Consider the following 12,256-nt stretch of genomic DNA (forward strand, 5'->3'; position numbering starts at 1 on the left):
AAGGGGGTAGAGGAGGCCAATACCTTGGCCACGAGATATAATCTAGACGGTCCCTCAAAGTCACCCATTCAGCCCCAATTCAGAGATGCAATAACCAAGGCTCAGAGAGGGCACATAACGCACTCAAGGGCACATGGTGAAAGAGGCTGGAGAGGGCCCGACCCTGGCTCTTGACCCTCTAGAAGCTAAGGACCTGGCACCATTCTGGTAAGGTCCCCCATCTGGCCTCATTTCTAACTCTTGATCACGCACGTAGTGATGAACAGATGTGTGACATCAGGGACTGCCCAGCAAAGACCCAGGACCTACAGAAGATGCTAAGTTGAAGGTGGCAGGCAGTGGGAGAGGGTGCCGTTTTAAAGAAAATCCTTGAAATCCCATTCCCAACCCACTGCGGTTCCCTCCCCCAAGCCGTAAGCTTCCTGCACCATCCTCATTGTTTCCATCCCATTTAGAGAGAGCGAACGTTTCCAGGGATTCAATTTCTCTCATAATAGTTGGAAGGAAACAAAACTATATGCTGTAAACATTCACTGCATTGTATGAAAAACATCGTTATTACAGGGGAGGTGCAATAAATGCAGACAAAGGCCCCTCACCCCAAAGCCACCCCCTAATGTCTCCACGCCTGTGTCCTCAACTGTTTAAACATCTCACAGCCAGTCATCTAGAGCTTTAACATAAATATGTTTTTAGCCACTGGAATGCACAATGAAGATCGGTGAGGTCTAAGTACCAACTCTTTCTCAGCAGTTTCTCTCAATGGAAATGAGAGGCTCGTCCATTTTTCTGAGCACGTGTGTAAGGACTGATGTGGGAGAAAGCTCGTTAGTTCAGTCTGACATATACTCAATTCTTTCCATATACATAGGATGGGGTTTTCCCCCCTCCTTGCATTTTATTCTCCAGCTGCGCAACGATATTAAATTTCATCAGATTTGAGCAAAATCTATGGTCTTGAAACAGTTTCCTTTAAGGCCCCTCATATTTATTCAGAATTCATGAATCATGTTCCGATAACACAACCATAATTATTTTTAAAGTGTGATGTTTGTGGCTTTAATAGGAAATGCTTGCAAAAGGCCTTTTCTCTTTGATTGTTCGTAATCTTAGCAGTAATCGCTGCTGTTCCCTGCTCTGCACCACAGCAGGCGAAACACAATTTCATTTTAATATGAATTGCGAGCTCTTCACCCAGGTTTTAATTAAAGCAATAAAAGCCATGTCATCTGTGCCCTTTACGATGTACACAGAGTCAGAGGCCAGAGTTACTAAGCCCAGAATCTCAGATTTCAACAACGGCAGGAGAGCCTTCTGCTTCCCAATGCATTTAATGGGTAGCATTTTTGTCTGTCTGTTTCAAAAAGACTCAACCACCACCTCTGTCTCTGTGCTGCAGTTTTCTCATCTGTCAAATGGGATAACAACAGTGTTTACTGATAAGAGTTCACGTGAGGGTGAAGTGAGACCAGCCATGGGAAATATTTAGCTCCATTGCCAAGTAAATGTCATTATCATCACCATCACCGTTTAGTACTGAAAAAAGTCAAAAGACCGTCTACCCTAATTAGTCACATGAGGAAACTGAGGCTCTGAGAAATACCAACGCAGGAGGAGGGCATAGAGCAGAGCTGCACCTGGAACTCAGCGCTCCTGGCTCTTTCCGCGTTCTGGGCATCCTACACTGCCCCTGCTGGAAGGAGGCCGTGCCTTCAAGGCCATCAGAACAGTGTCCAGGGATTGCAGGTCTGACCCCAACCAGCTCCTGTCGTGGGGCCTCCTGGTTAGACCACCGACCTACTCTCGGACTATGCTTGATCCACGAGGTAAGAATAACAGACCAGGCATTCCTGGAGATCTATGAAGAAAGGTTGCCACACAAACACAGTGGTGTTCAGAACCAAGAGCAAGAATCCACTTAACTCAAAGTCTTTGCATGTCTCTAGTGTGCCAGGTGTGGTGCGAGGTGCTGGGAGGCCTCGTTTGGGAGAGTGGGAATCTTGGTCTTTATGATCTCATAACTCCACTCCAGTGCACATTCCAGGAAGGGGCGCTGAAGGAGCAGTGGGGGGGCATGGCCCACACTGAGTGCGGGTCCTGTCTGGCAGAGCTCATGATCAGGGGTGTTCACTACACCCCATAGGCCCTAAGGTTCCCCAAAGAGCACCTCAAGAGCAAGCCCGCTGCACCATCGTGCCCCACTGTGCAGTACCTCTCCCCTCGCAAAGAGCCACTGGGCCCTTTGGGACTCCCACTCCAAGAACAAGAGGGTCCCCTGTTTCTCCAGCCACTTCTTACAACACGCCTTCCGCTTTGTCTCCTGCCTCAGTGGGAGCCTGTCTCCTCCACATGTTCTGGGGATGAGCTGTCTATCCCCCCACTGCTCACGTATCTCAGGTTGGAAGGCGGGACTCACATCCTGCTCCCTCTCCACCGCCCAATCCAGACTACTGTCCATCTTTCCTACAAATCCACCCCCACCCCTTTCAGCTCCATCAGCATCCAGACGCTCATGCTGCCCACGTGTCTCCTGTTTGTCCCCTTTACCCATCGTGCTCCCAGCCTCTGGCTCTGGGTTCTAGCTTCTCATCCATTCCAGCCCAGCACCATCCTGGGTCCCTTCAGCTCCCATCAGCCTCCAAGCTGATGCTGGACTCTTGGCTCCTCAGCACCCAGGAGGTACTTCTCCACTCATTGTCAGCTCCACACTCCCCAGACGTACCCAAGACCCCATCAATGCCCACGGCTGCTCACCTTTGAATCACCACCCCACGTCCCACTCTGTGACTAAGGTGTCCTCACCATCCAGCTCCTCCTTCATGGACTCTCTGACCCCAGATTCCCCTCTTTCTCTCCTTACCCAGCTTAGATTCCCCGGTCCTTCACTTCAGTCTCTCTGTGGGACAAAAAGCCTGAGTGTCCTTCTGGTACGCCTGCCTGGCAAATCCCGGCCCTGGATTCACCCAACTGTCTTTCCCCAGGGCACCTTCACCACGCCTCACATCAAGTACTCTGGACCTTCTCTATCCCTCAGACCTCCAGTGCCCTGACTCTCAGCAGGTGACCAGCCCACCAACTTCTCTGAGAAGACAGACGCTGTCAGCCATCCCCTCTACAAAGCCATACTCCTTCACTCCTCTGTCCCCTCTCCTGGCTAAAGCCAGAGCTTCCATCTCTGGGCAGGACCCACCCTCTCCTACGTTCTCCCCAAACTTAAACCATCAAATCACTCTTTGCTCTCTTGGACACTGAGTATCGCCTTCTCTTTTGGATGCCTTCCATCAACAATTAAACAATCGAAAGACTCTCTTGCCTTAAAAATGCCTTCTAAGAAATCCTCATGTCATTGAGCTAAGGCCCTTGCCCATGTCCTAGCCAGCAGACTCCTCACACAGCTTGTCTGTACTCACTGTTGATGTCCTCATGTCACGTTCCATCCTCCATCCACCCTGGGGCCCCCACAACATCCCCCATGTGTCAACACTGCTTTCTCTGTGGTCCAGGATGACTTCCTTTCTCCTAAAACCATGGGACACTTATCCACTGTTATCCCAGCCAATCCTTCCAAAGCATTTGACCCTCTTCTCAAAGTTTATTTAACTTGTTGAAGTTATAATAAAGCCCTATGGTTTAAAATCCCTGAAATAAGGTATAGTGAAAAGTCTCTTTTCTATCCCTGTCCACCTGGCCAGTTTCCATAACACACACACACACACACACACTGTACAAAGCCATTGTTACTAATTTCCATATATCCTCCCAGAGTTGCTTTAATCAAATACACGCACATAGGAACATACATTCTTACCACCTTTTTTGCATAACTGGTAACCTATTCTCTACCTTGCTTTTTTCAGTAAGTAATGGATCTAAGGAACTCCTATATCGCTTCAGTTTCCTCATTCTTTCTTTACAGTCATTCTTCCTTTATGTACATCTCTTCCACGTGACAGATGTACATAATTTCTTTAATTCATCCCGTATTATCTCATAATTGGGTTGTTTCCAATCTTTTGCCATTATTGATACCAAAACGAATAATCTTGAATATGTCACTTCTCGTGTGTGCAAATATATCTGTGGGATATATTTCCAAAGGGGAATTGCTGTGTTAAAGGTTAATACATTTGTAATTTTGACAAATGTTGCCAATTTGCCCTCCATAGGGGTCACACCAATTTACTCTCCCTTAAGTGATGTATAAAATGCCTGTTTCCCCACAGGGGCTCCAACAGCGTGTTATCAGAACTCTGGATGTTTGCCATTCTCCTAGGTGGAAATGGTAGTTTTAATTTGTTTCTGTTATGAACTATTGTAGCGTTTTTTCATATGGTTAAGATCTATTTGTATTTCTTTTTCTGTAAACTCTTGGTTCCTACCTCCTGCCCACTTTTCTATCTGTTTTTTCAATTGATTTCTAGAGGCTCTTTATATATTAGGAAAACCAGTCCTTTGACTATACTGTGAGTTGATAATATTGTTGCCCAATTTTTCATTTGCCTTTTGACTTTACGTATGCTGTTTGGGCCATGCAAAATTGTTTTTCATTTTAATTTAAGGTCAAATTTTCAAGTCTTTTCTTCTAAGACTTTGAGTCATAAAAAAGTCTTTCCTACTCCGAAGTCGTAAAGTGGGTAGCTGAATGGCTTTTTTAATGGTGCCTTCGTGGTTTCCTTGAGTTCATTTAAATCTTTGATTTACTTAAAGTTTATCCTTTGATAGGGAAGGAGCTGTGATTCTACCACCATGTTCCTGCAGGTCCCCTCCCTTCTCCTTGGAACAGTCGGCCATCGGCTTCTAAGACTCCATGTTCTCCTCCCACTTCTCTGGCCATGACTTCTAAGCCTATTTCATGCTCTTCTCTTTCTCTACTTTGCTTTCAAATGTTGGAGCTCAACATTTGAGAGTCATCGATCCTCTGCTCTTCTCCTTCTGTCCGCAAACTTCACCCTCTCAAGGTTTTCATACCAGGGACTTCCAAGTTGACTTGCTCCAGGAGCTCCCGACTTTTACAACCACCTACCTACATGTACATCTCCACTTGAATAAGCATCTCAAATGTCACATGTCCAAGTCTGACCTCATCAGACCTGCACCGCCTCAGGCTGTCCCCAACTCAGGAAATGGTACCACCATACTGGGAAACGAGCTCATCCTACAAGCCTGGGAGTCACCCTTCACTCCTCCATTTTTCTCTCCTTCTACATATCTCATTGTCAAGACCTACTAACTTCATTTCCCAAACAGATCTTAGTTCCACCCACTTATTTCCATCTCCTCTGCCTCTATCGCGATCTAGGACACCACCACCTTTTACCTGGCCTGTTATCATACCCTCCCGTGTGGTCTCTCTGTATCCACTCTTGCCATTGAGAGCTTTTAAAACTGCAAATTTGATCGTGTCGTTCAATCTAAATCTCTCTCTTCCTCACTAACAAAGCCCCATGAGTCGCTTTGACTGATCGAATGTGGTAGAAGGAGTCATGTGTCAGTTCTCTGTGTGTGTGTGACACACACACACACACACACACACACACACACACACACACAGTGCTTCCGATCATTCCTAGGACAAAGCCAGAAATGGTATGTAGAGCCATGGGAGTGGAAAACTCTACCTGCAACCAGGAAGGCTGTCCTGTGGAGGTGACATCTGTGGTGCCCCTGAATGCAGAAGTAGGCATTTGTTGGGTGACAATCGCTAGGGGATTTCTATCAGAGGAAACCGTGCATACAAAGGCACAGAGTGGTAAATGAGCACAAGAGGTACGAGAGATTCATGCAAGCAAAGCATTATTTATGGTAATAAAAACAACAGAAATAAGTCACAGCTAGCTTTATGGAACACAGGTATCTTATATACTGGCGTAGGTTAGGCTCCCTTGCAGCATAGCCTGAGACAGAGATTCCTACGCTGGTGACTCACTGAGAAGTTACTCCGGAAGGAGAAGGGGAGGGAAGCAGAATAGGGCAGGGGATGAAGCCGAGCAAGGATGTGGTCTCAGCTGAGTCGGATGGAGCTCCAGGGGGACATACGGATCTTAGTCCCCACTTGAGACAAGGGGCCTGGCCATCTAGACCGCCCTCCATCCCCACCCCCCACTCCCACCGCCCCCATTGGTTGGTTCCCATTTGGTAGGGGCCAGTTCCCTTGAGAAGGGACAGCTGAGACTAGTTAGCAGCAATAGTGTATGAGGTGACAGCTGGACAACGGGCGCCCTGGCCTGGTGAAGGGAAACTGTGGGAGGCACCCACAGAACCCACAATACACACCTCATGTACCTCTCAGAACACACGTGGTGGCAGGCGTTACTTTCCCCATTTGACAGGAAGCTGACATAACTCATATAAGGGCATCTGGCTGGGGTGTGGAGGAGCTGGAATTTGAATCAGGTCTGTTGAGACCCCAGCCCAGGGAGAGAGAGACACCTCCCAGGTCACGTAACCAGGAAACACCAACCCCTGTAACTCCTGGTCAAGGGGGGCTCCCAACAGAAGAAGCACTGATCTCTACCAGGCCCTCTGCCCCCAGCAGCTTCAAATGGGCCAGAAGCCATGCCTGAGAACTGCATCTCATCTCAGCCCCCCCGGACAAGTCTGGTACAAAAGAAACGCAAGGTCCAGGGAGGGGACTATAGTGACAATGTGTGAAAGCTAAGGCAGCTAAGCAGGAATTTTGTGGAGACTTGCAAAAACCAAACAATGGAGCGTGCATTTGCAAAAGAAACCTCAAGCCCAAAAGAGCTGGGTTGAAAGTTTTTAAAAGGGGACACAGTTGGCTGATATATATCCCGTAGGAACCTCTGTCTCAGCTGCAGTTTCTAAATAAAGAAGTTGTTTCAGGAGAAGGTTACATTAAAGAGCAGGTTCTCAACATGACGAAAATGGATGTTCTGGAAGCAGAGGTCTTCCAGAAATGGTTCCCGGCTTATATCCAGAGCTTTGCACATAATAGGTGCCCAATAAACATTTTCTGAATGGGTGAACCTTGTATTTAACTGTATTTATAAACTGTACTCTATGCCATTTAGAGGGTTTATCCTCTATTGGCTATGAGACCTTCATTTTACCCGCATGTGTGTGTCAATCCTTCAGGAATCAGAGCCATGCAATTCCTGCAGTTGACGAGGCAGCATACCATGACAGTGTATTTATGTGTGTATGTGTGTGTGTGGGGGGGGCGGTGTTCAAGCAACCACTCCAGGGAAAAAACTGGAAGAAAACATACAGAACTTTTGCCATTAAGAGCCAGAGGCCAGTGGAGCCCCAACCAAGCCATTGGGAGCTCTAAGTCCCAGAAAAGTAGAAGTTAGTCTTCAGAAAACCAGCATGAACAACATCCCACACGTTTCTCATATGTGGCTATTTGTTAAAAGACCACAGGAGTTAGCAGCCTGTCCCATCAACAGACGGAGTCTGTTTCCCCATTTCTTGAATCTAGACTGGCCCCAGTGACTTGCTTTGACCAACAGAATGTGTGGGAAGTCATCACATGCCGGTTCTAAGCCCAGACCTCAAGAGATCTTGTGCTCTTGCTGCTCTGGGAACCCTTCTCTCTCCACATGAACCTCAGGCTTGCCTGCTGGAGGACAGACAAGAAACCATCTGGAGTAGAAGTGTCCCCCATACCAATCAGTCCACAGCTGATGTGGCAGCTTCCTGCTGCCACTTAACTGATCCCAGCCACAATCAGAAAAGCTACTCGGCTAAACCCAACCATGCCAACCCACGGAATTATACACTAGAAAACTATCTATTGTTTGAAGACACTAAGTTTTGGGGTGCTTGTTATGCAGCAAAAGCTAACAGATACCCTATAAGAAGTCTAGATTGTAATCCCTAAATCTGCTCACATCAAGCTTGGCTTATGCCACCAGGTGACTAAGGTAATCTCAGGGAAACCTGGTATCTTCTTTATGAAGTTCTAAGTTAGGGAGCCCCTCTGACTGGTAGCACAATAGGCTTGGAAGGACCCCTGGAGAGCCCAACCACCTCATTCCACTGTTAGGGAAACTGAAGTCAGAGAAGAAGAGCCACATTCACTCATTACACAAATATTTCCTGCGGCACTGGGGTCACAGGTGTGGAAAAGAGAGACTAGATCCTTCCCTCAGGGAGGTCACAGTTCAGAGCGGAAATCAGATGTTAACCAAGTCATCACACATGTGTGAAGACTACCACAAACAGTGACAAATGTCATGAATTAAAAGGACAGGGTGCCGAGAGAGAGAATCACAGTGAGGAGACCTAATTGGGATTTGGGAGTCACCAAGAGCTCTCTGGGGAAGTGACATTTAGGCTGACGCAATTTGGTGGCAACCTTGAGGTGGGAATGAAAAGCTCTCCACATACACAGCAAGGTAACGTGTAGAGCTGAGTCCCAGCTCCGCAGGTCGGCACAGGTCAACACAACAGAAAGGCAGCGGTGCCCCGGCACGTGATGCTCAGATGGTCCCAGGTCAGAGAAGGGCACTGGCATGGCCGCTCCAGCACGAGCAGCCCTGCAGTGGCAGGGACAGGGGTGGGGGGTACAGGGCCCTGCCGTGGGGCTTCCTCACCGCACTGAGACGACGGTATCTTCCCTCACTGGAGTGCTCTCTGAGGCCCACAGGCCCGTGTCTTACTCATCTATGTCCCCACAGGACTTGTCACATAGCAGGACACACAAACAGGCTTCCGTTTCCCCAGCTGGAAAGTGTGAGCCTGGCCCCCCAACTTGGACTGCCGCAAACACCATGAGTGTATAGACAGAGGGTGGAAATCAGAGCCAGGACAGGCGTCCCCCAGCTCCCCAAGTTTCACAGTAGCGAGGACTCCTTGGTTTTCTATCCAGCACCCTGAGTTGCTGCCACCCTGCAGGCACCAATGACTTATGGAACTGTCCTCCAGGTTGCCACAGTCTGCAGTGAAGTCCCTCCCCGCTGACCCAGCCTGCAGCGAGGACCCTCCCCGCTGACCCAGCCTGCAGTGAGGACCCTCTCTGGTATTAGCGTCTGTAGTGAGGCTGTTCCCAGCTGAAAGAACCCAAAATTTTCAGAGCCCAGCTCTCAGTGGAAAATCAGATTCCAGGCGGCATCAGGACTCCCAGAAGGCCAGGTTGGGCTGAGGTTGGGGACAGCCTTGCCCAGGGATGACTCAGCCCCCTTTACCACCAGGGAGGACTGCACAGGAAGCCTTCGCTGTGGTCCTTTGCGCCATGTCCACAACCCTCCCCCGTGGCATCAGACAGTCCAGATGGGCGGAAGAACCCTGACAATCCAGATGGGCTTGCCTGGGTGTGTGCACCTCCACACCAGTGTATGTCTCCTTGGTGCTGTGTGGTGACAACAGGTTGAGAGCACCAGGGAGCGTGTGACAGCTCTACTCATGACTGCTGGAAATTCCCCCTCTGTGCATGGAGAAGGTGGGCAATCCATTTTGAGTTTTATTACGTTTTTAATGATGCCCATTTTAAGCCAACAGTAGCCAGGTAGGGGATTTACAGAGAACATGGTAGTGTTAGTTTGATTGTCCCTTTTAAGGGGACTCAACTGATGCTTCTGATCATTCTGAGAGAGGACAGTTGTGGAATGTGCCCTCCACGGTGCCCCTCTCCCATCCCCACCCCAGGAGCAGCTTGGCTCCAGCTAGCCCAAGGCTAACTGCCCACTCAGGAAAGACGGGGCACCCACCTGGCTGGTTGAGAGGAGCTCTGGGTTCCCGTCACTCATCCCCACGTAGGCACTCTCACCATCAAACTGGAACAGAGAAGGAGAGAGAAGCAGCTCTGAGTAAAACGTTCTCAAGAAGGCCCCAGGAGGAGAAGCCAGAGGTGGGCAGGGGACGAAATGCACTGAGGAAAAGGGAGAAGAAGCCAAGATGGAGGCCGGATGCCCCGGTTCCCATTTCCGCAGCGCTCCCTCTAGGGTAGAGGGGCAGCCCTGGTTCTGTGGCCCCTGAGGGTTAGCACCATGCGTCACACTTAGGCTCAAGAGAGGAACACCATTCTGCCCTTTATACCTTGTTCATAGATGTGGCATGCTGCCTTGTCAGATACTGAGCTCCCCATCCCTGGAAGTATGCAAATATCCCTCTTGGCCCAAATGACTGATCTCAGAGTCTCAGCTAGAGCTGGAATTCCGTGTGCTGGAGGGAGGCCAAGATCTCCAGAGCTTTGGGGTCATGACAGCCTGCCCCTGATGTGCCCTCCAGGTCTCGTCCCACCTGGCTTTGCCCCCTCACATGTCCCTGAGGCCACCCCTGGCCACAGAGAGTGAGGACTGTGGTAGAAACCATGTACAAGAACTCCAGGCGTGTGTCCTAAGAAGCTGCCAAGTCTGGACTCAGAAAGATTTGCCTGCAAGAGGGAGCAGGTGTGGTGGGAGAAGTGTGGGCCACTGGTTGCCCTTTTCCCTGACATGCAATCCTGAGCTGGTGCCTGAACTTCTGAGGTTCCTCATCTGTCGAATGGGGATAATGCCCTGGTCCCCTGTCCACGGCATGTCACACTGAAACAAGTAGAGCACTTGGCTCAATTCCAGTTAGTTTCCATCCTCTGGGACAGGCGTCGTAGATCACGTTCCCTAGAAGCAGAGCCCGAGACAAGGATTCAGAAGCATCTGGTTCCTGAGAAGTGCTCTTTATAGTAATAACATTACGGGGAGGGAAGGAGGGACGTGGGACAGGATAGTGGAAGGAGCTAAGCAAGGACGTGGTCTCCGCTGGAGACCTATTGGAGCCCAAGCCCACCGGGAGCTCTGGGCAGGAATTGAACCACAGAGTTTGTCCCAGCATGAAGCAAGAGGCCAGACTTTTGTCACCCATGTAAGTCAGCCCCTGGCTGTGGGCTGTGAGGAAATGGGGAGCAGGTGGCTCCCTTTGACCACGGACAGCGCTCTAGGAAATTGTGCCCACCGTGAGCCATTTGCAGCCAGGGCCCACAGCAGGTGGGGGATGGGTGTGCTGGCCAGTAAATCTGGGTGGACCACCAATGACAGCAGGCCATTTTAATGGAAAATTTTACTTTTTTATTAGGTTATAGGCACATGGTTCAAAATCCCCAAAGTACACAAAGCAACAGGGAAGTCTCTTCCCACCCCATTGCCGTTCTCCAGAGGTAGCCATTGTGTCTACCAACTTCCTTTACATCCTTTCAGAGATGGTCTGTCTATATACATTGTATAGTCATTCCTTTGACATAAATGACAGCATACGATAAACACAGTTTTGCACCTTAGTTTTCTCTTAGCAACACATCTCGGAAAATCTTTTATGCCGGAACATTCTTCTGTCTTCCAGTGCCTAGTATTCTGCAATATGGATGTAACATATATATTTAACTAGTTGAGCACGTGGGGTCCTAGTCTTTTGCGAGTCCAGCGTCGCTCCCATGAGTAGTTTTGTACACCCATCATTTCTCAGGGGTGTGAGCTTACTGTGGTGTTAGTTTGTACAGTGGCTGGGCCCAGCTGTGTGCGCATCTGTAACTTTGATATACATCACCAAGCAGCTTTCATAGAGGCTGTAAAAATCCACACTCCCACAATCAGGCACAAGATGTCAGTTCATCCAGACCCTCTTCACTCGGGGAGGCTTTCCTCAGCAACTGCTCAGAGGCCAGCCTCCCCCGTCTGTGCACTGTGAGCACCCATCACTGCTGCCACCATTCCCGATTTCCCTGCCCTGCTCCACTGTATTCTTTGTTTCATAGGCCCTTTCACCTTCTAAAACCTATATAATTTACCAAGTTCATTGCTTATAGTTGCATTCCCCCTACTAAAATGGAGGCTCCCAAACACCTAGCATAGGGCCTCGCACAGATTAGACACTCAATAAATGCTTGTGGATGGATGGATGGATAGATGATAGATGGGTGGATAGATGGATAGATGATAGATGGATGGATGATAGATGGATGATGGATGGATGACAGATGGATGATGGATGGATGGATGATGGATGGATGGCTGGCTGGATGGATGATGGATGGATGGATAATTGATGGATGATGGATGGATGATGGATGGATGGATAATTGATGGATGATGGATGGATCGATGATGGATGGATGATGGATGGATGATGGATGGATGGATGGATGGAACCATCATTCCACCATTCACATTGTCTTTTACCAGACCTGTCTTCCCAACGTAGAAGTAGAATTGGTGGTTACACCCAAGTGCCTTTCCAGCACAGGGATGGACAGAATCCTTCAGTGACTGCTGGATTAGCAAAACAAACAAAAAAAAACAAAAAACCTGCCATGCCATGCCTA

The 12,256-nt window shown here is 49.0% G+C and overlaps 1 protein-coding gene across 8 annotated transcripts in view; it reads right to left on the bottom strand.

Annotated features, from left to right (window-relative positions):
* Positions 1-12,256, bottom strand: part of TOX2 (TOX high mobility group box family member 2) — a gene marked incomplete at its 5' end in the record, with an annotated part of 124,434 nt that overhangs the window by 66,928 nt on the left and 45,250 nt on the right. For all 8 annotated transcript variants that reach the window (XM_081033813.1, XM_081033810.1, XM_081033812.1 and 5 more), the window contains one exon: positions 9,672-9,737. In XM_081033813.1, the coding sequence (XP_080889939.1) occupies positions 9,672-9,737 (66 nt within the window). The remainder of the gene's footprint in view (positions 1-9,671; positions 9,738-12,256) is intronic.

The sequence above is a fragment of the Rhinolophus hipposideros genome, assembly GCF_964194185.1.
Source record: "Rhinolophus hipposideros genome assembly, chromosome: 22".
NCBI classification, from domain to species: domain Eukaryota; kingdom Metazoa; phylum Chordata; class Mammalia; order Chiroptera; family Rhinolophidae; genus Rhinolophus; species Rhinolophus hipposideros.